General features: G+C 44.9%; 1 protein-coding gene across 1 annotated transcript in view; it reads right to left on the reverse strand.

The window, feature by feature from the left end:
* The window catches only part of LOC102211593 (uncharacterized), a 34,269-nt gene extending 11,049 nt beyond the window's left edge, over nucleotides 1-23,220 (reverse strand). Inside the window, exons 1-6 of the mRNA XM_005737517.1 lie at nucleotides 23,014-23,220; nucleotides 4,158-4,403; nucleotides 3,792-3,942; nucleotides 1,771-1,953; nucleotides 1,561-1,695; nucleotides 1,276-1,470 (exon numbers count right to left, since the gene is read on the reverse strand). Coding sequence (XP_005737574.1) covers nucleotides 1,276-1,470; nucleotides 1,561-1,695; nucleotides 1,771-1,953; nucleotides 3,792-3,942; nucleotides 4,158-4,381 — 888 coding nt within the window. The 5' untranslated portion in view covers nucleotides 4,382-4,403; nucleotides 23,014-23,220. The remainder of the gene's footprint in view (nucleotides 1-1,275; nucleotides 1,471-1,560; nucleotides 1,696-1,770; nucleotides 1,954-3,791; nucleotides 3,943-4,157; nucleotides 4,404-23,013) is intronic.
* Nucleotides 23,221-26,526: the final 3,306 nt, after the last annotated feature.

Here is a 26,526-nt window from a genome sequence, read left to right on the forward strand (position 1 = left end):
AATAAAAAACGACAACTGATGCCAGTATATTCAGTCTATTCCTCAGAGACCTGTTACCTGCATCCAAACTAACCCTGAATTGTCAGCATGATGAAAATAGTAACCAGGAAGCTTCTTGGAACCAATCCGAGGGTTAAGTGGGCGTCCGGTTCAGTGGTCTCAGGATCTCGTCTCTGCTTCTTGGGGATGATGGTTTTATTGACTTCGTCAGGTGGCGGCCGAGATTGGAGCAGATTGAATGAAAATTAGCGCCTCAAAGTCTGAGGGCATAGTTCTCAGGTGGAAAGAGGGGAGTGTCAGGAGCGAGTTGCTCCCACAGAGAGACGTATTCTGAGTTCTTCTCTGCGAGTGAAGAAAGAGATTGAAGAGCAAAGCCAGTCTACTGGGAAATGGCCACAAACCTTCAGTGGTGATAGAAAGAATGAGGTGGTGGATAAAAGCAAGAGAAATGAGATTCTGCCCAAGGGTGTCTGGGCTCAGCCTCGGGGATGGGATGAGGAACTCTGGGAGGGGCAAAGAGGCGGCCCACTAATCCTCATCATCGAAAGGAACCAGTTTAAGTAGTTCGGGTATCTGACCAGGATGAATCCTGTGTAAAATGTTCTGGGCATCATCCAATGGGAGAAGACCCTGGGACAGACCCAGGACACGGAGAAGGGGTAGACTGGGAATGCCTTGGCATCATCCCAAGGAAGGAAGGAAGGAAGGAAGGAAGGAAGGAGTACAAAAAACCTCATCCCTCAAGTTCTGAATATTCCCACTAACCTCTGCTGATCTCACCTGTGAGGTCGTCTTTTCTTTGCACTACCTCAGAGCACTTTGCATCTGGTTCTCTGATGTGTGCCTTTATCATTTTCAAACATATTCCTGTTGATTGTACACAATTCTCCTGCATGTTATTTATTCCTGATGTCTACTATTTGTATTTTATTCCAGCACAGTTTGTGTGGTGCTATCGTTGAACATGTAGAATGACAATAAAGAGCTTTTCTATTCTGTTCTATTTTATTGGGAGCTGCAGAGAAGTTCAATTTTACTTTCAAGAGTTTAAAATCAACATTTCAAACAGTTATTTGTTGGACACACTGTTAGTCTGTTTTGTGCCCTCAGGTTACCAGACTCATGCTGACACAAACACCAAATGAATGATAAGTGTGATTACTTCAGATCCTGACATGTTTTTAAATGTCTAAAAGCACAAAAATCAAACACTATACCAATTACCTGAGACACGCTTTGATTACTGTGTGTGTGTGTGTGTGTGTGTGTGTGTACCAGTCTCATGCTGAGCAGCCGCGTGTGTGTTCGTCCAATGTTGTTGTAGACGTGGCTGCAATGCTGCAGCAGCTCCAGCAGCTGGCTCTCGACGTGCTGAGCGTCAGAAGGCACACTGTGCTGGATCAACGCTTCGCCGCGCTGCAGCAGGGCGTTCACACGCCCCGAATTCTCGCACACGCACTCCTGAAACGACTACGCATAAAAAAAAGAAGAAATAAAATGAATAACAAAGTAAAAACATGCAGAAAGAAACTGATGTGTCACTTCAAAACAAGCCCACACCTGCAGCTGTCTCAGTTTTTCACAGGCGTTTCCTGTCAGCTGCTCAACCTCGATCAGGCGGACATCCATGTCAGCCAACCAAACTGCAAGCTCCTCCCTTTGTGCATCAAACGCCTCCCACTCTGAGACAAAGAGCTGAGAGAGAGGGAAGAGTCAACTATAAAGAAGAGAGAGAAGTGAAATCCTCCTCAGAAGGTCTGACTCACGTACCTGCAGTTGGCCTGTGATGGACTGCAGTTTGGCGCTCACGTCATCCCAGCGGCGGCCGCACTCCCTCGCCGATGACAGCAGCCGAGCCTGCATGGTACCCTGGAAGAGCCGAGTTAGTGTTCGATTCCTCCGTGTCAGGCTGTCCAGCTGGATGAGGCGAGGCCCCGCCTCTCGCCGCAGCCTCTGAACACACAAACACAAAGTGCATCTGAAGCAGATGTTTTTTGGTTTCCCAAATCCAGGCTTGATCAGGTGGAGATATTCTTATATTTGGAAAACTTGGACGAGTCTGCGACTGTCGTCTTCCAGAAAGACTGAAACCCGAATCAAATCTATGCGATATGCAATCAGTTCAGAAGAACACTCTAAAAGCCCCGTTTCTGCCCGATTTCAACTAAATTGTGCATCAAAACAAAGCCTCACTTTGTACATGCCTGCTATGAAAGTTCTCCTCTATGCAGACGACTTTCCTGTTCTCAGGCACAACTTAGATCTGTTGTAGAAATCTTATAGACACACACACTTAAAACTACAGTGTGCACGACTCCAGATCCTGATCCCTCGTCCTAATATGTGGCTCACAAAAACCAACATAGCAATAAAGCAAATGCTAAAGCTTCAAAATGCAAAGTCCATAAACCAAAGGCTGACATGGGTTTATCACAAGGATGATAAATATACAACATATGGTCTTAGGACTAAAAGTATAAACAGATTTTAATCCGTTTTAGAGATTTGATGTTCATTTACCTGCAGATGCAAACCTGATCAGAACATTTTGCAACCCAGCATTTAACCTCTGAGGACCTGGCGTCCATATATGTGAACATCACATTTTGGATTGTCTAGACCAGGGGTGTCAAACTCAAATACACAGTGGGCCAAAATTCAAAACTGGAACAAAGTCGCGGGCTAACGCTAATATTTATTGAAATATATTTATTCCTCCAGATAGAAGAATGAATCTTTTCTTATGGACTCAAACAAGTTTTGCTGAAAAACTGAATATGGAACAAGCAAAGCTTAATACTAAACAATATATATATTAGCTGTATAATACCAGTAGGCCAGCTCTAATAGTCATTTGGTATGGCTTCGTGGGCCAAATGTAATTAGGCTGCGGGCCAAATTTGGCCCGCGGGCCAGAGTTTGACACCTATGGTCTAGACCAAAATACTAAATTTTGCTCTACATGGGCCTGATGTCCACTTACGAGGACGATATACTGCCAAGGTCATATCATCATATGTGGACCTCAATTTTCTCAGAAACAAAAATCAGATTAAAAAAATAAAATAAAATCATGCAATTCTTTGTTTTTACATTCATCAGGTCCCAGTCAGTCCAAATAGCAAAGAGAAATTAAAAATGCCATGAGAGTTCAGGTCTTAGGAGGTTAATGCAGGAAGTAGGTGAACTACATTGGGGGCGTCTTTCTTTGTGAGAGGATCGTATTAATGACAGGAAACCTCAGTGACATCATAGAGATGCATAAAGACGCTCAGTCTCCCGATTCTCTTCCTTCTCCTTTTCCATCAAATTCTAATTCAGTCTAATTGTGTTTCTCCTCTTCCTCATTTTGTTGGAGCTGCAGACACAATCAGTGTGAACCTGAATGAATTTGTGCAAACAAGAAGAATCTGCAGCTTTTCGGTCAGAGGTGGTCTTGTTATTTAAGCCGGCAGCACGAGTAGATTTATGTGTTGATGCTGCCTGCTTCAGCTTTACGACTGGCTGCTGAGTGATATTTACACCCTGGCTGGGTGACAACTTTAACCATGTGCTGAACTTTGGCCCAGCTTTGCTCTGACCCAGGTTTTAATTTGTGCGAGTGCCTGAACACAAACACAGAGCTCAAACATCAATTCTGTCACAGAGAGACAACAAAAGAGATTCAGTGCACAACAGAAATACAGACGAGTCCAAGGTGAAAGATGGTTGCTGGAATCCCTGTGAGGTTAAAACACCTGAAGCCAAGTTTAGATTTCAGTTTCTGTTTAAGTTATTTCTTTTTCCCCCACCTCAAACTTCTTCATTTCCTCCTTGGCGGTCTGGTAGGTAACGTGGACGGAGTTTGGGGAAGAGACGGCCTCCTCGGCCAATCTCAGCCAAGCATCCAAGTGGTCGTACTCCTTCATAAACTCATGCCAGAGCAGCCATCTCCTCTCCAACCTGGCAGAAATATGCACAAAGTGAGAAGTTTTCAAGCTGAACAAGAAACCTGAGAAAAGTGTAACTGTGCTGTTATTAGTCTGCAGTGCAAATTCATCGTTCAAAATTGACCTCAGCTGAAAAAATGCTGCAGAGTAGCTGCACAGCAACTCTTAAAGATCTATCATCTGTTTTACTGATTACTCAGGTCTGATTATCAGCTGAAGGACACTCACTGTCCACAGTCCTGCAGGTCTCCATCTTGGCTCCAGCTGCTGTCGACTCGCTGCATTTCCTCCTTTAGCTCCACTGGAGACGAGTGGACAGGAAGCCGGCACTGGTACAGATCCAGGAGGTGCTCCGTGTCACTCACTTCATCTCCGGGTACAACACCACTTCCTGCAGGGTTTGGGGTGATGCTGCTGTGGCGTTCCGAGGTGGGCAGGTCTATGCCAGGCATTTCAACATCATGTGACCTTTACCTGATGGAGAAGACGCCACTGATTAGAATTCACATTAATTCAGAGACATATGCCTAACGCAACACGCCAACAATATTGGTTACACTAACCACTGCCAACCACCCCTCCGTGCTCTGCTGATCCAACTCTGGGTCAGTTTGTGTTTTTCTGAATTTTTGGTTGATATTCTGTCCATGTCCATTAATATTCAAACAAAATTAATTCATTTTATTCTGAGAAAACTTAAATTCAGCAGGGGATCAAATAATTTCCTCACTATAGCCAAATATGGAGTTACTGCATTCAACGACTAAACGAAAGTCCCAGTTTTGCCAAGTGTTTGTGGGCAATAAGGAGAATCTTTTTATTCCCACAATCTTTAGTTGTTCCTGAAGTTGATGCGACTGCTTTAACAAGGTGACACGAACACGTTTGAGACGGCGCTCCTGGAGAAGAGCAAACAACAAGAAATCAGGCTGCCAGTCAGTGGCTTAAATCCTCCGAGCCAGGAGGACGACCACACAGCCATGAGTCACCATTATTGCTTCCACTAGGACACACACACACACACACACACACACACACACCTTATTCATGAGTCACTCGGGTTCTTTATTGAGATGGAGCCAGAACTGTTCTCCATGAGTGGAGACAGAGCGGGTCTGATTTATGAAAAGCAGGACAAATTTACACTGCACCTTTCATTCAGTTGGTGCTCACAGTCTGTGTGTAATTATCTCCCGATTTACAGACGCAGCAGGTGATTACACACTCAGGACCTGTGACCGACATCCAGGCGCTCTGTGCACAATAAAACGCCATTTTCCCCTCCAAACGTCTCAAAATTAAGATGATCACAAACATTTTCAGACAGCATTCAGGGGATTTGGCAATGTGGAAGTTAAAGTAGACGATCATGTAATAAAAGGGACGTAAATAGGAGATTTTATAATTTAGCCCAGTTACTTGTGCCGCTGACTAACCTGCCAGCTGTTCTTCCCCAGATGATGGTGAGAGACGTCTGTAAAAGCTGTTACAGCCCAATTTAAACACGTTTAAATACGCTGCTCTTCTCAAAGAAAAAACACTTTCATATCTTAGTCAGGACGTTAATTAACATAATGCTAACCATAACTGTAACCCTGACTCTAAAAACCACTTGTGTACACACACACACACACACACACACTCATAAATCATACCCATCTATTGTGCGTTTAGTGGAGGAGCAGGAGTGTACTCTGAGATAAAATGAACACAGAGGAAACAGTGATGGCAGATCTGCCAGTCTCAGCTCAGTAAATTCAGACAAATGCAAACTGTAGAGTCTCATCAGAAAGTGTGCTGCAGGGATTTCACAGTTCAGTGAAGCTGAAGTTCAAGCTCAAGTTTAATGAAGAGAAAACTGCTCGTCCTCTGTGTTTGAAGACAGTCTGCTTGGTTTCCCTTTCCAACACTCGTAGTTTTCTGTGCACCTTTAGTTAACCTCTTAAGCCCCCAAGCCTACCTGATCTCCTGCTTTCAGGGAGCAAAAAGCAGGAGATCAGGTAGGCTTGGGGCTTAAGAGGTTAACTAACTCTTATGATAAGGAAATAAATAGGAGAAGATATCATTTATGGTCACGTATCGGTCAACATCTTTACTAGCTGATCGGTTTTTGTCCACCAGGGGGAAGAACAACAACAACATCATCAAGCTGACAGAGACCGTCTGTCCTCCTGCCAGTGAGCCATAAATCAGCGAGCCATCCCGAAAGATGTTTTCCTGAATTCCCAAGATGCACGGAGGCGGTGTAGTGTAGTAAGTGCAGTAATGCACAGCTGTTTTATACAAGCCACATCTGGAGAGACTCTACGTAGCAGCCCCCTTATATTCAAATGCTTTGGCAACCTGTCCACGGTGTACCCCGCCTCTCGCCCTATGATAGCTGGGACAAGTTCCAGTAAACAGTTTCCTGATGAGTTTATGGTCTCAGATGTTGGATTGCAAACTCTCAGCACTGGCTTGTTTTTAGAGGTTTTTTTTTTCTTTTCAGCCCCTCAGGCTGCTGCTCAGTGATGCTATGATGGCCATCTTTTATATACAGTCTATAACTAACACCGTGTCGTCCGTTTGCTCCTCGTCCTTCCCTCTCCGGTCAGACAGCCACCTCAGGTGCTCGCACACACACCTTTGTGTTTCCACCTGAGCACTTTAGTATCCCAGACCCATAGATCAGGCGCTGCCTGTCCTATCAGGCCAAGGCCGCCTCCTCCAGACTCCCACCTGGGGACTGAGTGTGTAACAGAGTTATGAGGCCAAGGCGTCAGACCTGGACCACTGAGGCTGCATAGATCCTGCTCACCTGTCTGCCTGCTACAGCAGAGCGTGTGCACCTCTCCAGTCTGCGTCCAGTTATATTTTAACCATTACACACCATTTATTTCTTACACAGCGAAAGCATGTGTGCGTGTCTGACCTGGACTTTACCTTCACACCAGTTTTATGGCTTCAGGCCTTTAAAAGCTTTAATCAGGTTTGATTGTCAGATGGTAAACGGAGAGCAGCTTTGTAACGTCACATCTACTGACCAATCATGTTTGAGCAGCAGGTTTTAGTTGCCTGCAGGTAATTCACTGCACAGGACTGATTAAAGAGGAACTCCCTGAACCGAACCACTGGTGGTGGGGAGGGAGCCGACACGGCATCTAGATCCATGTTTTGTGTAGGATAGAATAAAACAGCCGTTCATTGCCATTGTACGTGTACATCGACGCTGTGGTGCAGTCTGTGCCTGAAGTGGGCGATCGTGGCTCAAGAGTTGGGAATTCGCCTTGTAATCGGAAGGTTGCCGGTTCGAGCCCCGGCTCGGACAGTCTCGGTCGTTGTGTCCTTGGGCAAGACACTTCACCCGTTGCCTACTGGTGGTGGTCAGAGGGCCCGGTGGCGCCAGTGTCCGGCAGCCTCGCCTCCGTCAGTGGCTGTGGCTACACTGTAGCTTCATCACCAGTGTGTGCATGACAGGTTGTGTAAAGTGCTTTTGGTTCCACAGGGACTAATAAAGCGCTACACAAATGCTGGACATTTACCATTTGAAGTATGAAAGCGGCAGACAGGCAGGTTCATCTCAGTTCATTTAGTGACATTTATCACCTCAGTCTCCACAGAACAGACGCGAACATCTGCTTAACATCTGAACACACACACACGGCTGTTTTCCCACTGAGCTCAAAGAGTGAATGAAGCTTCAGTATGTAGATTTACCAGACAGAGAGCAAGCGAGCATCTTTAACTGCTGATGAGTCGCCAGCTGCCTGCAGTGCGCGCACACACACACACACACACACACACACACACACACACACACACACGATTTAATGACTGCATCAACCTCACGCCCCACTCATTGAGTCTTATCAGAGACACGAGTGAACCCTCAGTCCCGAGCTGTCCTCTTAGTGCTGTCAGTGCAGTTTCAGACCCTGGAGGAAGTCAACATTAGTCTATTTTAGACCCAGCAGGTGTAAGACGTCGGCGTGACAGAGGAGGAAGCTGGGACAGGAGGCAGAGGATCTGCTGTGATGCCCCTTAAAGGGAACAGCCAAGAACAAGATGAAGAAAACAGACTGAGCAGATCCAACTTTGACTCTTGCAAGTCTTCATTCATAACAGCGTTTGGAATTGAACCAGTGAACAACATCCAACTCCACAGATAAAATAGACTCATTAACCTTTGTTGCATCTAAAAGAAAGTGCAATAAGAACAATAAAACATTTCCAGATATGCAGAATGCTTAAAATGAAGATTAAAAAGGGGAAACAAAACTCTTTTCTGTTACTCTGCTGATCCCTGCTGCAATTCTCTCAGTAAAAACAAAAGTAAGTTACGTCATGCAGCAGAAATTAAAAGTGCGTTTGAATAACAACACAATGTTACTAAGAGACTCTGGAAATTTGACAGGGTGGGGAAAAAAAAAGTGTTGAATTTCCTGTCAGACTGAACAAACGTGCCATCTTCAGTTTCCCTCGTTATGCAGCAGCCTGGTGTGTAACAGACTCACAGCACGAGGCTGAAACCATTTCCTGCAACCAAGCGAGGACAAGCTCATTATATATTCATTATATTTATACAGGGAAAAAACCTCCATGCTTGAGAGAAGAGCTCGAGACAAAAGGATTACTTATTATTTGAAACATTAATATGAACACGAGACATGACAGGAAATAAGAACAGAACAGGTCCACTTTAACCCCAGTTTCCTGTCTGTGAGCTAAGCTCGGCTAACCGTTTGTGGCATTCGTTTCATGGACATCTAAACATATTTGCTTATTGCCGAGAACGATGAGTGCACTTCCCCCGAACTGCTGAACCAGTCCTTCAAATGTGGACAGAGCGCAGAGCCCAGGACAACAGCAGGCAGGTGTCTGGAAATTTTCCATGAGAGGGAAAAATTTGAATATGAGATACACCCACCCGGCTGAATTACAGGAAGATCTGCTCAAACAGAGTCACAACACACACACACACACACACTAAGTCTACTACCTGACATACTGATGACATCACTTATGATGTCAATCACCAGCAGAAACAGGGAGGCAAAAAATAAATCAATAAAAATCTTGTGATCGTATTGGACGAGAATACAAGCAGTGAAGTCTGATTGGCTGTAATGATTGATGCTTCGTCATCCAATATGATTCCCCGACAGCTGTGCGTGTCTGTGCGCACGTCTTCCATGACTTTGACGCCGGTAACACCTGTCTGCAGGGACAAACAGCCGGGCTGAGGCTCAGCAGGGCGTAAAACCAGCTGTCCTTATTCTCCTCTCTTTTTCAGCTGGATCCAGAAATCCACCTCTTCTGCCTTTATTTTATTGGCCCACTTTTCATCATTTTAACACCTGAACTTGCATTTTCAGACGTTACCAGCCTCTAGCAGAATCTAATTTCATCAGATAGGAAACAACATCAGGGCAATCTGTTGCAGAAAGAGAGCAATGTTCGCTCTCGGAGCCGAGAAATCTGTAACCAATCAGTTTGGGGAGATCTGGATTCATTTAAACTTTTATTAACCATGAAATCCGACTCTTGGGACATTTAGGAGCTCTGTGGGGGTTACTACACGATGTTTGCCCTTTCAGCTAAAATCTTTCCTTTTCCTCATCCCTTCCATGACGAGTGAGGTTTAATAGGGCTTGTTTAATGTCATGTGACTTTGACTGATGGACCCGTCCTCCCTCCATTCAAAGGAGAATAAAAGAAGTTGACACTGTGAACCCACAAGCGTCTTGCTGTGTGTCGTTTTCTGGCACCGTTCTCACTTTCACAAACCCCGATTAAGTTAATGCAGTGGTTAAAAATGTCTTTGTTCACATCATTTTCTGAGGAAGTGAAACTGAATTAAAATCTTTCACAAACCAGACCTGGCAGAAACAGCAGCCATATTATTGGCCAGATATTTGCATTAAAAAGGTCCAACAGCACAAACGTGGTACAAAGGTCCAGTTCAGGGACTCCAGGTAGCTGAGGCGACACCTAGCTGACAGCTAGCAGCTACAGCCGCCTCTGTCTCCATCCGTCAAACAGGCCACGCCCCAATGATGCAAACTTGATGCCTTAATAGAATTTAACCAGAGTTACACAGTTATTACGAAGTATTAAACTATTCATAGAAAGCTCATCAGTAGCCGCCTGTAAACATGTTTATTCTCCCCTTGAAGGGCGCCAGGATGTAATCAGCTGATTGCATTTTTGGTGGAAACCAGGTCAAGGTCATTAGGCGACACCAAATGTGAAAACCAGTAAATTGATCATCTTCAGGTTTAACCTTCGTTGTTTGCAGCCAAAGTTAAACTTAAAATAAAAATCTATCAGTAAATACGGTTTCTTGAATATCGAGTGAAAGGGCAGCTGTGCAGCACACTTCATTTTTTCAACACGACGCCATATGATGTCACAATGACATCACAGGCTGACAGCACATACTGACACAAAAAAAAAAAAAACACCAGTTTTAGTTTTACCTTTGACCTTCTGGTGTTTCTGCTGTACAGTTTTAACATCGAGCCTGACGTGAATGACTCGCTGCTGGAGCCTCGAGTGGACATCAGAGGAACTGCAGTTTTTCAGAGTACTCTTTAGTTTGCACTGCGAGTCAAATAATCATCTTATAACCTCCGTTTACCTGAAACGGACTGTTTTAGCTCCTCCCCCTTTAAACCCCTTCCGATTTGCTGCCCCTGCATCTGCAAGAGTAGGAAACACCGATGGTCTTAGAGCAGCCACTGACCATTACTGGAAGTTTTTAACTTTAACGTTGAACGTAACGCCCACGGATGGAGCAGGAGATGTACCACGAGACGTAAGGAGAAGCAGAACCCACTTTATTTCCATGTTCCTGAAACACAGGATGATTGTGGTCACACTGCTTCTGAATAATGCTTCATTTACATCATCTTATTAAAGTTGTGTTTTTTTTAAGGTTAACTACTCTGACAACCCGACCAGAGTCGAGGGAGAGGATGGCGTTATCAGATCTTCCTCTGAGCTACAATTTTAATTGAGCGAATTAAGAAAATCCAGTTTCAGGAACCTTTATCTCCCTTTCTGCCGTTTCCAGCAAGCTTCTCTCTGTCCCTGCTCTTTAAGGTCAGACAGCACGCAGTAGTGGATCTTATCCACTAACTTTTCTAACCCTGTTGGCAGATCTTCTGTTGGATACCAGCAGATTTCTCTAAGATTTTATTCACCGTGCCATTCTGTTCTGTCTGCATGAAACCACAAGCAGGCAGACGGAGCAGCGTGAGGGAACGAGGGGAGGCAGCTCATCACTACTATTAAGACCCGTCCCTGCTGGGATGAGGAGGCTATCACCTCTGCTGTAAACCGCGCTGCAGCAGAGATAGGAAATGAATTCGAGTTATTAAGATTAAGGAAATGGCTCTGGTTGAGGCTGATATTGATATCGAACTGAGGGAGAGATTAAGATGAAGAGGAGGAGGAGAGGGGAAGAGGCGATTCTGCTTCCTCTGTGCCCTGAACCACACTTTATTATAGCAAGATAAAGGGGCGGGGCTTAACTTCTACATAGCTTTATTAGCACGGCACTCTGAGGTGGTTTTATCCAATTAGATGTGCAGAATGTGCAGCTGTGAAGGTGACAGGAGGCGAGTTTACAGCTTCAGAGCAGGATGACACTCCCACAGTGCCCCACACTGTCCTGAGACTACAGAGCAGAGCACCAGCAATACGCAGGATGTGTCTGAGGTAGAAGGGGCTTGCATGCAGCCGGATTTACACTTTAACTGTGTGGCATTCCCTAAAAAAAAAGTTAAACACGTTTCTAGAATATATAATAAGAATTGGCAGAATTAGCAGACAGGCCACAAACAGAGGGGTCTGTGGGGGCCTTCCTCCAAGAGGGCCATAGCTGCTAGCTGTCTGATGGGCTTCACTGAACTGGACCTCTGGACTGTGTTTGTGATGTTGGAGCCTTTTTAATGACATTATCTGACCAGTAATATGGCTGCTGTGAGGTTACTGTACTAAGATACCATCCAAGAAGGCGGAGCTACAGATTTGATGAAATTCTGGGATTTCGTGCAGATGTTGGTCAGCTGTGATTAGCACGTATCTGTGGGTATAGCTGAACACTCCAAAAATCATCTGATCACTGTGTCTCAGTCTTTTCAAACAATGTTGAGCTCACGCAGTGATGGATAATTCATAACGACCACCGCTCCAGACGTTTGTTTTTACGCGTTTGCCCCTGAACGCAGCGGCTTCGTTGGAAAATTGGATTTTATTCACGTCAAAAGCCCCAAATACAGAAACAAATTCATGCGGGGTTTTCAAATCTAACCCACTTGTATCCTGTGCAATTATATCATTAAAGAACAAAGTGCAGCTCAGCTTTTAACTGCATTACCTAGATTTATCTATTAGACCAGTTTCACAGTAAGATACGCTGAACCGGAGCTTTTCCCATCACCCTCCTTTCTGTGGATGCAGCATAATTTCCAAAGAACAATGCAGGAAAAAGATCCATGTTTAAGAAATGTTTCCATTAAAAATAAATAAAAAGCAGGAATCGGGCTCTCCATTTGTTTCCACGTGCATAGCTGGCAGTCAAGGTGACACTTTAATTTGGCTGCGACCTTAAAACTGGCATCGAGCATATTGTGCGTGCAGAGCGAAGCAGCGCAAGTCAACGAGTGCAGTTTGGAAAATGCTGGAAACGCAGCCCTGAAATGCATCACTCGCTGAAGCTTCGGCGGCGGGGAGAAGAGACGAATGGCTCCTATTAGAGCTCGGCCGTTTTAGAGGGAAAGCGATATTCAGCTGAGGAGATGATGAAGGTGAGAGGAAATCAGGACTATTAGAACCAAGACTGATTAAAATAACGTCTGTGTCCTGAGACAAAGTTAAACATCCCCCCTGCTCCTCAGCAGAGAACACAAGCACCTGAAACCTGAGCTTCTGTGGCCTCTCGGCGACCACATTGAGCATCGTTTGTTGTATCGACAGTTTTACATCATCTCAGCAGAAACTCGCCGATTCAGAAACATGTCTGAGAACAGCCGGGCTAGACCCGAAAGCAGCTTTGCATGAGTCACAGCTCAAAATAATCTTTCTTTATCTTATAAAGAAGAGCCTCAGTTGACCGTCTGACACAAGCTGGTTTAGCCCTTTCCCCGTAAGGCCTTTCAACATTATCCACTTTGGCAAAACACTGAAATGACTAAACACAGGCATTCATGAATATTTCAATCCATTAAAGTCTGTGTTCACACCATTATTAACAAAGATCTATCAGGGCAGGGGTGGAGAACTCCTGCAGGTGTTAGATCTCACCCTGGGTCAGCACACCTGAATCAGATCATTACCAGGCCTCTGGAGAACTTCAAGACATGTTGAGGAGGTCATTTAAATGAGCGTGTTGGACACATCTAAGACCTGCAGGACACCGGCCCTCGAGGCCTGGAGTTCCCCTACACCTGTATTAGGGCCACTGAGGGTTGAAGAAAAATTCAATAATTTCTTTTAAAATTCTTGTTAAAGTTGGAAAAAGTGGTGAAACTGGATTTTTATTAATTAAAGACTTAAGTTGAATTTAAAAAGGAAATAAATTTCCAATAAGCTCAGTATAGCAGGCGACAAACTACGAGCTCGGCTTTGTTAGACCGCGTTGAAAAGTGTTTGCAATGAATTATTATGAACTGAATCACGCAGAGCTACTCCAGAGGACTCCAATAATAAACACATGGAGTTTGCAATGAGCAGATATATAAATGTAATAAACTATAAACAGGAAGAAACTTGCTGCTGATTTTGTGTTTTTTGTGATGTTCCTAAATTTCACACACTAGAAAAAAAACACTAACTTGATATAGACACTCATGTTTTTCACAGGCATGGGTAAAATTTGTCTCTTTTGCTATTGTCACCTTTTTCTCCGCCTAACTCACTTTTGCCTCCTCCTCCTCCCCCTCTTCGTCCCCTGGAGTCACTGCATTGTCTGTTCTGGACAAAGGCAGGCAGGCTGGGAACAAGCAGCCTTTGTGTCGCCCTCGCAGAGAAGAGACAGATTACGTAGAAGTAGACGAGGATGCGAGATGATGGAAAGTGAGACTGTGAGAATAGGTGGAAGGTGTAGAGTTTACCGATCATCTCCAAAATAACTGACCGAGAAAATACAGTCAGAGCCACGTGGGACAAAACACTGATGTGTTGTGTGTTTCTGGACAGCTAACAACGGGCTCATCTTTGTGACTCTCAGCAAACAAAGTGCATTTGTTATTGGCTCTTTGGCAGCAGATTAATCTCATTTAAAGCCGTCTGAGTCAAAACAAACTTCAGTGTGTGGGTTTGTGGTTATGCAGCGCTGACGTGTTATCCAAATATTCAAATCAAGCTCCTCTGAAAAGCTTTCGCAGCAGAGGAAGTGACGGGCAGAGCCCAAGAAGGAAGCTGTTGTTCCTCTAATGTCCACACGAGGCTCCAGCAGCGAGTCAAACAGTCCCGGGTTAAAATGTCCGACTTTACAGCAGAAACAAACACGTTTACAGCCTGATACGAACACAGCTGTGCAGGGGATCATTTATTTTATGACTCATCGAGTTGGACACTACTGAGGATAAAAGGCCAACGCCAGATAAAAGCCTGAACTGGTCCTCTGGACTGTTTGCGATGCTGGAGCAGCTTTAATAAAACTACCTGACAAATAATACACCTGCTGTTCATCAAGAAGAATCAAAGGTGCAGTCCTCAGACCTGGGAGCTACATTTGGCTTTACTGAGTCTGACTCATCGTGTTTTGTTATTATTGTACAGAAACTTGTCCCGAGGCTCGGGCGCCGTCTTAGGAGCTCAGCTGCAGTTCAACAGGAGCCAGAGGATTACAGAGCGAGGCCTGCAGAATGGAAACGGCTTCAATGTCACGGTTTCTGTTCGACACCTTCACGTGCACCCAGGTTCGTCCTGCTGTGGCAGCAACACTGTTTAAATGGATGGTGAAGTAATTCAGATGGAAGGTAATACGAGCCTCTGCTCCTGCTGAAGCAGGAAAACGCCGCTTCAGTGAAACGCGAGATGGTTTCGTCCTCCGTTTGCCAAATTTAAGAAGGAGAAAAAACAAAAGTGCACATCACAAAGCTAAAAGCAAGAGCTCTTCTCTGGAGATTTGCTTAAAGTTTTAAATTTCTCCCCGTTTTTTCCCTCTCATGTTCTCAACCCAGATTGTGGCCGAAGCTTTTAACAACAGATCAAAGTCTTCAGATAAACTTTCAAGAAACACATTTTGGGCTCACACTGAGCACCGACAGCTTCCAGAGACCATTTCAAGCTTTACTTTGTGACTCCGCTGAATCTTGAATGTTTTAAGAAATGAACAGAGCTCCTCAGGAGGAAACTCAAAGCAAACAGATGTTTCCGTGAGCACGACTGTGGTGAACGTGCAGTGATGCAGAGACACGTGGGTTTGAAGAAAAAAAAAAATCCAGTTTATAAGAGCTTTAAGTCTCAATCACTTTAATTCTAGTTTTGACTGCCAGACAGAGCAAATGTACGACTTAAAACCTTCTTCAGAGCTTTTTTGTGTAATTTTCAAACTGTTCAGACAAAAGCAGATAATGGAGTTTAAAACAACCAAAATGTTTTATATTAAATGTGGAGCGACTCGTATGGATTTAAAGTCTTTAAGAGAAAGAAAATTCAGCCCCACAAATACAAAAAGGATGCATCCTTTTAAATGAAATTTGCCGAATACTGACGAGTTCGATTCCTCTTAGAAACTGCACAAAGCCAGAAGTACAGCAGGCAGCGTGGGCATCAGCAGCCACCCATGGCCCGTTCAAACAGGAATTGGACCACCCAGGCCTCCACTGGCGGCTCTGGTCCTGGAGGCCTCTTAGGTGACGGTGTTGTGGCGTGTCCTACCAGGAGAAGAGCCCACGACTGCGAGACTGTGTCTCGGGAATGTCTCGTTTAGACGCATTTGATCCAACCCGAGTGACTCATGTGGATAGAAGACTAGAAAGAACCATGAAGTAAAACTTGTGGTCTGTTCAGTCCAATCATCAGACCAATGACATCGCCATTATAGTCTTCTGCAAGGTTTAATTAAAAGGAAGCCCCTCCCCTCCACATCCACACACAAACTCTTCTTCCTGCAGATTTCGCTCTGTGGAGGCCACAGGAGGCTGAAAGGCACATTTCTTAGTGATCGTTTTGGCCGGTTCTTAAAAATTAACGAGGCTCTGACATGTTGATTTTACAAACCAGCATCTAACACCTTTAATGGAGCACAGAGGCCAGCAGAGCCGCGATAAACACACGTTTATAAATCAAGATAATTACATTTGCCCCGGAGAGCGTCTCAGTCGAGGCCAGCGAGTCGTTAGCGTCCTGCTTTTATTTGGCACTCTGACGCCAGCTGCTGTACTGCAAAGACACCGAGGCGTCATTTCTCACACCGTGGCATTGAAACAGAACGACTCGAACCCCAGATTATTTTTCCTAAAATGCAAAAACAGCAGTCTCAGTTTTCTCAGAGCACATCGGACAGATGTGAGTTCATAACTCAGGCTCAGTGATTATGTCCCGTTTGGTCTCAGGACAGAAAAAAGGACTTTCTAAAGGTGTCGGAGGACTCTCTTTTTACTGCATAGATCTTTATCTCGTGACCCAAATACACCAATGCCGCTCTGGAGATTTGAATGTTAAACCAACTCATCTGGAAGTGGTGTCACGAGGCGGCGGATTGCGATGAATTAAAGGCAGAGGAAGGAGCGAGCGTTTGAGACGAGAGGATCACAGAGCGGAGTAGCGTCTTTCCACACGTGACCCTAAAAACGACCGTTGTTACTGCCATGTTATCTGCAGGCAGCAGGTCTCTACACGTCTCATTATAATACTTTTTATACACATCAGGAGACTTCTGGATCAGACTTTTACGACCCCGTGACCTTTCTTCAAACTTCACCTTCATAATGAAGAGATCAGGTGTCTCTAAATGGCTTTTCTATGAGGTGTAAGACTGCATGTCAGTATTTCCCAGTAAAGGCGTAAAGAGAGATGAGCTAAAACATCTTGTTTCAGGCAGAGGATGGACTAAGTGGCTGCACGAAGGCCCAGGTAAGATGAATGAGGATCAATGTGAACTCTGAATCATGCAAAGCTACTCTAATGTCAAACATCTGGCTGTAAACTTGCATTACAGTCTCTTTAAGCAGCTCATTGAACTCTGGAGGCCGAGTGCATAAGCACAGGTGTCGACACCTTAAATCCAGCTTTCCAAGGTGTGTGTAACACTTTTATTTGGCTGTACTTCAACCCCAAAAGCTTTTTCCAAGCAGCACACATTTAAACTGATAGTTAAAGAAGGCAATAAAGTTTTTAAGCAGTTCTTAAATACAAACGTTTTACTTCAACTAGTAGATTGTGCTCAGCTTTCTGGTTTCCAATATACGACTATTAAATCAGCTTTGCAAACATCCTGATTAAACTATTTATTCAACGAGGCTTCTGTGTTTGCACAGCAGGGAAACAGCAGTTACAATAAATAAAAGTCTGGACCTGGCTCGACTTTTGATGCAACCTCATCCGGTAACGTGGAGCACCGAGGCTCGTACACACATCCCTCCAGGCGGCACTTAGCTGCAGATGCACTGCTGTTATTCAGGCATTTGCCTCACTGAACTATCAGTGCAATTTTCAGCCACATCCTGACAGTAAACACTGCAAAGGAAGCTCGTGTGGGTCTGCAGGCTGCCCAAGTGTGTTTGTGTGAGAGGGCTGCAGGTAACAGCAGCCATAAAGCTGAAGGAAACAGGCTGTTTAATGGTGTAAAAACATTATGTGTTGTTATGGCCATCAGAGGGGACATTAGCCTGCAGATGTTAGCTAGCTGAGAGTCAGAGCGGCCCGCCGCCTCGGGGTGGGCGGAGCCTTGGGACACTGTGAAGATCATCTGAGTCATAATGAATCCCAGCAGCCTCGGCTGCTCTAATGAAACACATTAGAAAACGCTCATCAACTCGGAGCCTGCTCCGCTTACCCTTCCCGTGGTTTTCCTCTCCTTCAGGTTCAGTATTTTGGCTTTTCCTAAGCAGGTTGATCTCAGGGCTCAAAGAAATGCACCGACTGTTCCAGACAGCAAACATCGGTAATCAGCATCATCATCCACACACTTCTTCCGAACAAAACACTCGACTCGAAGACCCAGAAGTGTTTGTTTGGAGCTGAAACCATGAGATGATCGTTTGGTGAATGATTTCATAAAGACAAATCTGCTGTTTGCTGCAGCTTCACAAAGAGGAAAAATGCTGTTTTGTCTTAAATATCAAAGTGACTCCCTCCTCTTAAATCCAGACCTCTGGATTAAAATGACAGAGCAGCTCTGCAGCAGTAAGAAGTCACTCGGGGCGTTTTCACGCCTGTAGGTCATTTACTCTGAGTTTGCAAACTTTTCTCGTGATTTGAGAAAAATTCAAGAAAACTCCAAGCGAACCAAAATGTCACTGAAACCACATGACAATGTTCAGTCTGCTTATTGGCCAGATGTGTCTGGGGCGGAGCAACAAAAGTAAATACAGGAAGAAGACGCTGTGTTCTGGAGAATTCACGTCAGCTTCACAGCTAGCTGCTAGCTCGTACAGACCGTTACACGTCTATAGTACTTCGTCCAACAAAGCCACTCTCCTCTGCAAGTCCACATTTCAGCCGTACCTCTTTAACTTTGTCTCCAAACCACTCAACCTGAGCTTCATCTCTGCTGCCTCCAGCTCAGCCTCCAGCGCCTCAGACACTACCCACCATATCGTCTTTGTTTCGTCTTCACCCATTCCACCCTGCCTGGAATCTCTTCACCTCTCACGTGCATTGTTAATCCAGGTATTTAAACTCGTCTACCTTCACTATCACACTGCACGTCTCCATCTCACTCACACGTGTTCTATCTTGGGTCTTCTGACTTCCATTCTTCTCTCCAAAGCATTCCTTCACCTCTCCAGGCTCTTTCCCACCTGCTCCCCACTCTCACTACGGCTCGCCAGCTCCACAGACACTCCTGCCTGACCCCATCTGTCAGTCTGTCACCACTGCAAACAAGAAGGGGATCAGAGCAGATCCCTGATGTAGTCCCACCACGAACCCATCTGTCACTCCTCCTGCACACATCACCACTGTCCTCGTACCTGTCCCGCACCAGCCTTGCACATTTCTCTGCCACACCTGACTCATGCAGGAAGTCAGGTGTGGCCTTTAATAGAACAGCGGTGTAAATAAAAAAGGTCTTCTAAAATGACCTGCCAGGTCTTTGGCCCATGTTTAGTACAAAAAAGTACTTCAGTAGAACTGCGGTCAACACAGCCCAGACCCAGCAAACATCTCAGCACTGACCAGCTGCCGTCTGACTCCTCTCACAGGGACGCTTTTGGAGATAAAGTCAAAAATGTCTCTTCAAATTCTGCTGACAGTCATATTTGCAAGCTTTCAAAATTATCTTAAATACAAGAAGTTTCCTTTAAAGATCAAATAACTTCACTTTTAAATTTCAAAGCGACAAACACTGGAGCTTCAGGGTCAGGCAGATCTCTCCAGTAACTCCATCAGGTCCAATCACCGTTGAACACCTCAGGCTGAAGTGAAACTGTAGACAGTCATGTGATCTGTCACATAATTAAAAGCTGCAGGTGACCTCACCTGTGCTCTGCGACACAGTCACCTTCCCCTCAGAGTTCATACAGGAGCCAACAGAGTACATTTAACAGCTAATTTAAGCCTGCACGGTCAGATCTAGCTCCTCATCTAATAAGGTGAGGGATTGGTTAGTTATCCACAGTGACATCAATGACATCGTACATGGGACAACCGTATAACGCAAGTCTGCAGCCATCAGGTTTAAACTACAGAAAGACGAGAAAAGCCGACAGTCTGAATGTTCCTCTGACAAACATCCAGACCAGCCAGAGCTCTTCAATAAGAATCAGCGGCACTAACATGTGACCAAAACATACACCTGAGAATCTTAAACCTGACACAGCTGCACGCGCTCAGGCTCGAGGTTGCATAAGGACACGGTATCGACCCGATGCCCGCTCTGGCAGCACATTAGCAGAGCAGGTGGCGCCTCACTTCTTCCAGGTATTTGTTTAATGTCGGACTTTAAACCGATCAAATTGACTCAAAGTAATTGCCAAACAGACACCCGGGCATCATCGGAGCCGTGAAGGGTTTAGCTCGTGGTGACGGAGTCTGAGCTCGCAGCTCAGCTGACACTGAGGAAAACCTCAGGTCAAACATTTTTAACTCTGCAAGGTGAAAGAAAACCGTAGCGCACACCTGGAGAACAGCGAATCCTTGTTTTGTGAGCATCCACCAACAATCAGAAAGGGAGAAATTAGTCATGCTGTAGCAGTCACGGTGCTCGGCCTTTGACCCGGAGTTGGTGCTTCGTGCATTTCTTTAGTGTACCGAGTTTAGAGTTCTCTGTTCCTGGTTGTATTAGCGTTTAGTTTATACTTTAGAGTTTCTTGTTCCATCCTCTCGAGTCCCTGATCTCAAGTAAATGTCTTTGTGTTTCGCCGTTTAGTTATCATTTCTTACTTCCTGTTTTATTCTGGTGGTTATTTATCTCTAGAGCAGGGTGAGGAACTCCAGGCCTCGAGGGCCGGTGTCCTGCAGGTTTTAGATCTCACCCTGGGTCTACAAACCCGAATCACATGATTAGTTCATTACCAGGCCTCTGGAGAACTTAAAGACATGTTGAGGAGGTCATTTAGTCATTTAAATCAGCTGTGATGGATCAAGGACACATCTAAACCTGCAGGACACCGGCCCTCGAGGCCTGGAGTTGCCCACCCTGCTGTAGTATCATCCAGCAGTGTGTCTGGTTGCTTTTCTGTGCAGTCGTTGGCCTTTGTCAGAGTGTCTGTACGTACAACTTGTGGTTCATTAGTTTGGACTTTGTTTTGTCCCTTGTAAATAAGCAGCTCACCTATTATTGAATCCTGCCTGCTGTCCATGTCTACGATTTGGGCCGTCAACATCCCAGCTGCCGTAAGGCGAGAGGCAGGGTACGCTCTGGACGGGTCACCAGTCTTTTACACGACTTGTTGATTAAACATTTAAACAATGAAATGTTCGAAAACTTAGAAAATAAAGATGCTGTAATCTGACAAAACCTGGAAGAAAAAAAATGAACCAGGCAAAGGAGGAAAACCTAGAAAAAGCCAACTTTTAGATCTGAGATGGGTTGAAGTCATCAAGCTGACCCTAAACTCATGTCTAAGACCAGCTGGCACGCTCAGTGTTTGAAGCATAATGTCAGGTCTTAAATCCGGACTGCAAGATTAAATCTTTAATCACAAAGCAAACCTCCTTTAACTGATTACTCATTTTGGGTAGATAAACTCTAGTGTTTGCTGCCCTGTGGTGTCAGACGGGCTTTTGTTTGTTCGGTTGGTGGAAAAATTCAGAGACCGACAAACGTGCATCTAATTGTTTCTTAGCTCAGGCGTGGCGGAGGATCAGCCTGCTGTCGGACGCCCACAGTAGGTATGAGTATTTTTCTGCTGTCGCTGGGTGGAGAAGCTGTTCAACCACAGCCACACATTCCTGCAGCGAACCAGTCAACACAGACCGGAGGAGCCGAGGGTGCGCCTGAACGTACACTTATGTTTGGAGTGGATCAAGACCTGTTGATAATACTTTACTGTGCAAAACATGCGAGAGAGAAGACAACTTATCGAAATTTATAGAAAGCTTAATGTTTGGATTTAAAGCTGGAGTCCAGGATGCTTTGGTCAGCTAAAGATAACAAGTTCAAAGTGATATAAAACTATAAAATGTAGTAAATCTTCTGATTTGGGAGGTTTTTAAATCAGTTTGACTTTTTTAGATTAAGAAGATGATAAAATTAAACTCATTAATCTGAATATTTTCAGTCATCACGTGTCAGGAGTAACAGTGGTAAGTTCTTTAAGATTGTTTTGCAGTATGTCACAGTGCTGCAGACGCTCGTTTATGGCCCTTCTTAGAGTTAGCATGAAAGTGCTGGGGCGGGGGGTTCAAAGTGGCTTCCAAAGGCAGCAGCAACTGAATTCGATCATATTATTGCAATAAAGTAAGCAAATTCATGCTCTTTGTACTTTCAGTGCAACATTTAAATGACAATGTACTTGGTTAATGAATGGTTGGCAGAACAAGAGTAACCATCTATCACAGCGTTTCCATTTTATGTTCTTCCTCCTTTATGTTTGCTCAAACTCATAAAAGCGTGCAACACAAAAAACTTCCAATAGCCAAACTTTCCTTTGATCTAAAGTCCAGTTAGCGTGAAACAGAGCCGAGCTAACGGCACCAAAACCTCCAGTTTGGATCCAGTTTTGGTTAAAACGGCGCAGAAACAGACGGTGAGCGGCTGTTCGACATGCTGCTGCGGCCCGACGCTCACAAACTTCTTACCATCCACTAAATATAACATACGTATAGTTCATATGTAATGTTTTACAAGTTTTAAGGATTTGTAGAGTTTGTTTTCAAAATCCCGTATCAGTGTTGGTTTTGTCCTCAGGTGGTTTGCACAGGTTGGTGTTAGTTTAAGTCAATATTAGGTTAAGTGACGCAAACATGACGGCGCTGCTGGATCATGAAGCGGACTCCGCAGACGCCGCCAATAACAAAGCATTTACTAGATTTAAAAATATGTATGCACATTTAAATTAAGTGCGTGTGAAGCTGAAGTGACCCCAGCAGCATGCGTGATGTCACTGTAACCAAGGCAACAGGACCATTTGCACACCAAACACTCACGCACGCACCTCCGCAAACTCGTGTCGGGAGAGCACACCGGACACCGGATACACTCCCAGCAGCCCTGCATCCAACAACACGCGCGTGCACAAAACCAGTTCTTACGCAGGTATGAATTACACGTCACAGTCTCGCATTAAAACCGCATGTTTCCTGAAAACAACACGAGCGTCGATGGAGTTTCGCTGGAAGTGATTACTGAAGTCTGCTCTCACGCGACACACAGCCAGAAACAAACAACCAGCCAACAAACAGCAGAATAAAAAAAAGCAGCAGCAGCTCCGGCTGTGAGGAGACGCTGTGCAGAGGCCGCAGGTGTGAGTAATGACCGACTCACCTGCAGGTGGATGATCTCCGCTCTGCGACTCTGGGCTCCTGACCGGCTGAGCGATAAGTGAACAAACTCATCAGCAAACACTGTTCTTCCAAAGCGGAGCAGGGACTGGAGCGCTGCAGGTAACCCGAACCTTACCTGCTGCAGGTAGTTTATAAGCCACGCCCCCTCCACAGACCTGTCTGCACGCACGCACACAAAAACACCTGCTGCAGGTCACCTGCATCACGCTGGTTTCCTGAGTCCTATTTCTGTGCGAAACCTTCCTCTGATCTGTCCTCGTTCGCCTCCTTACTCAGAAAACCACGACCTTTCACGTCCTCGTGAAGCTTTTGTGCTCTTCGTTCTTTATTTCACTCGTGTTTAGTCTGTCTGAGGATTGCCTCGGTCCACAGGTGTCTGTCAAGGACGCATAGACGTGCTCCGAGTTCGGAATGGGACGTGGCCACGTCAGCCTGGCCTGCTTTCAATTTGTAATCAAACCATAAAGCAATAAAACTCAGAAACCATCTAGCTCACAACTGTAAACACGCAGCTTAATTTTTAATGAGCAGACACACTTTCCAAGGCCTCACATGTGATGATGCAGCATTTATAATCGCAGCGTTAATTATAAACCTTATTCAGGTATTGTTGTGCTCACCTGAGCTGCCAAAGCACCGACACTGAACCGCATTCAGTCTTTAAGCAAAACCTGAAACACAGTCACACACAGTAACACGTTTATGATGAAAACAACACAACACTTGTGCTTACGGGCACCTGCTCCTCTCCAGCTCAGCCACAACACTTCACGTGTGTTTTAAAACACATCCATGTACACAATGTTTAGTTTTTGCACTGTTAGTGGAAGAAAAAGTCGACCTTTGAACCCTGGAGAGCTCAGTTCGACTTCCTCACACAGCTGACTGCTACAGACTATTTTAATCTTGCTATTAATTATATAAAGTTAAAGTCAAGCCCTGAAAACTTTGTAAGTTTTAACCAGCAGAAAGCTCAGAAAACATTTGTGTTTTCGCTTCAAAGAGTTTTTTAAAGCCCTGTTTTCTGGGTTGCCGTGGTAACAGATCCCTACTGAAGACAAATCAGCTGTTATTAAAATCCATGAATATTTGTGACTGTGAGGAAAACTCGAGCACAAACACGTGCTGCTTTCTGAAGTGTTGGTTTTATGGTGTTTCTGTCTCATGAAGCTGCTTCATGATCAGGATTGAAACGTTCTGGGATGGAGACGTGAGCGTTTCACCAGATTTGAGGCTGTTTTCAGATAATTATTCATTTTTCAGTGTTTTGTGTAGTTTAATTATAGCTTTTGGTCTTTTTGTACATAACTGTTGAAATTAAAAACATTCAAAGGCCACAAAAGGAAAAGTGAAGCCCGTGTTGCCGGCCTCGCCTCGTTTCCCGGCGCCGTCCTGACCCCTGTGTGAAAACATGCCCAGGCGGAGGCTTCGTCAGGCAGCCCACACAACACCTTTGTGCGTTTTATGTGCAGAGGGGAAGGTGTTTGTTCAGCACTCGCGCAGTGACAACATCACCATGGAAAAAACTCGCAGTCCTTTATGAACTGATGTTTTCTTTCCTTTCTTTTGTCCGTGTGATATACGTCTTCATGTCACTCTCTGAGTTTGCACAGTAACTACAGTCGTAATGAGCTGCCTGCACATACGGCCGTTTCCTCAGCAGTGAGGACAAAAAAAGCAGACATTTCAAAACCTGACAGTTTAAAAATGTCTTTATCTTTGCAAGATAATGTTTTGGTGCCAGTGTTCAGATAGAAGGAAATGTGAGATGTTGAGATGAACAAAAACGTGCTTATTTTAAAACTTTCTTCTTGTATATTTTCTTCTTTTTTTGCTGTTTTCTTTCCTAAAACTGACCCAGATATCCATCGTGCGTCTGAGCCAGCCTGAAACGAGCCTGGTGTAAGTCCAGAAAACCATTATGAGTGACCGTGGAGGCCCTTACATTGTAAATGAAACACATCTGACAGCTAACAGAGCCTGCATGTGACGTACCTCAGACTGTGCTCTTCGAGTCTCTGCAGGCTGATGTCACAGCGCTCTGTGAAACAGTCACGACCTTCAAACATCTGATTCGTGTTTCTGAAAGCAAATTTTCATCTCTCTGGTCTCACGTGTTCATAATTCGTGTCAGTGTATACAAGATGAACATTTTCTACTTGTAAAGAGCTGAAAAGTCCACATTTGAAGGTTGAAGGTGTGGGTGATGGAGATGACATGTGATGTTCATGTCTAAGAAGACAGATTGCCGTTAGGTGACCATGTCATGTGAGGCTTTGATATCAGGCTGGAGAGATGAGTTAGCATCATGGATCGTGTTAACTGCTGGTTTGGCAAGCTAACAAACTATTTCCTGTCTGATTTTGTTATCAGTGAGATTACAAAGGGAGATACAGTTAGCCGTGCAAAAGTCTTGAGTCAAACCTTCCAAGGAGCCAAATGTCTGGTAATGTCTTAAAGCAGCGGTCCCCAACCTTTTTTGCGCCACGGAGCGGTTTATGCCCGACAATATTTTCACGAACCGGCCTTTAAGATAAATACAACAAAATAAAACTAGTACTGGTATCGAAAAAAAGAAGATTTATTCGCAACACACGTGGAAAGACCCAGGAAAACCGAGTTAACGATAAAAACGATAACAAAATAACGCTGGAAACCGATAAAACCCCTGAAAACCAGACATTTCACACCTGAGCCTCAACTCTCGCGGCCCGGTACCAAACGACTCACGGACCGGTACTGGTCCGAGGCCCGGGGGTTGGGGACCGCTGTCTTAAAGTGCTCCTGAGCAACAGTTTTCCTTCTGGAGACCTGTCAGAGTTTTCCTTTGGACACCAGCTGTTTTTTCACAGGAACGATAACGCAGACGTATGAATCGTTCAAGCATGAAGGGCTCCCAACGAACAACGTTGTCTAAACATCGCAGAGGACTGAGCAAAGAACCAGGTCTAAAAAGTATCTTTAGACACCTTGTTACCAGCAGCCTGTCACACAACACATTTTTGAACAATTTCTTTAGTTGAATCTATAAAAAATCTCAAAGAAAACACAGTTTGACAGCATGAAAGAATATTTCTGCGCAAACAAAAGAGCTGTTAGAAATTCTGAGGAAGCTGGGCAAAAGAAGTGTAACGTCTAAAAAACTGTCTGCAACAAATGAACAGCGTCTGAAAGAAACAGGAAAACAATCCAGCAAAGAGCTGAGACGAGAGCAGAGAGACGATCGGGACCTTCGGCTCATCGTCTGCTGTTCTCTGGAGTCTCAGCAGAAATGGTCTCAGTGAAGGACGGCTGTCAGGAAGCCGTGCTTAACGAAGGGAGAGGTATGAAACTGGACTGAAGACCAGAGGAACCGGTCTGATGGAGAGATGGACCCACGGTCAGCAGGAGGTCAGCAGTCGGAGTCTGCAGCCATCTGTGAACACGCTGGAGGCTCTGCCATGTTTGGCTTTTTAATCGGTGATGTTGGAGATCCTTCGAAACTGCTGGAACG

This window comes from Pundamilia nyererei, unplaced genomic scaffold (genome assembly GCF_000239375.1).
Source record: "Pundamilia nyererei isolate P.nyererei 1_Seehausen unplaced genomic scaffold, PunNye1.0 scaffold00076, whole genome shotgun sequence".
NCBI lineage: Eukaryota > Metazoa > Chordata > Actinopteri > Cichliformes > Cichlidae > Pundamilia > Pundamilia nyererei.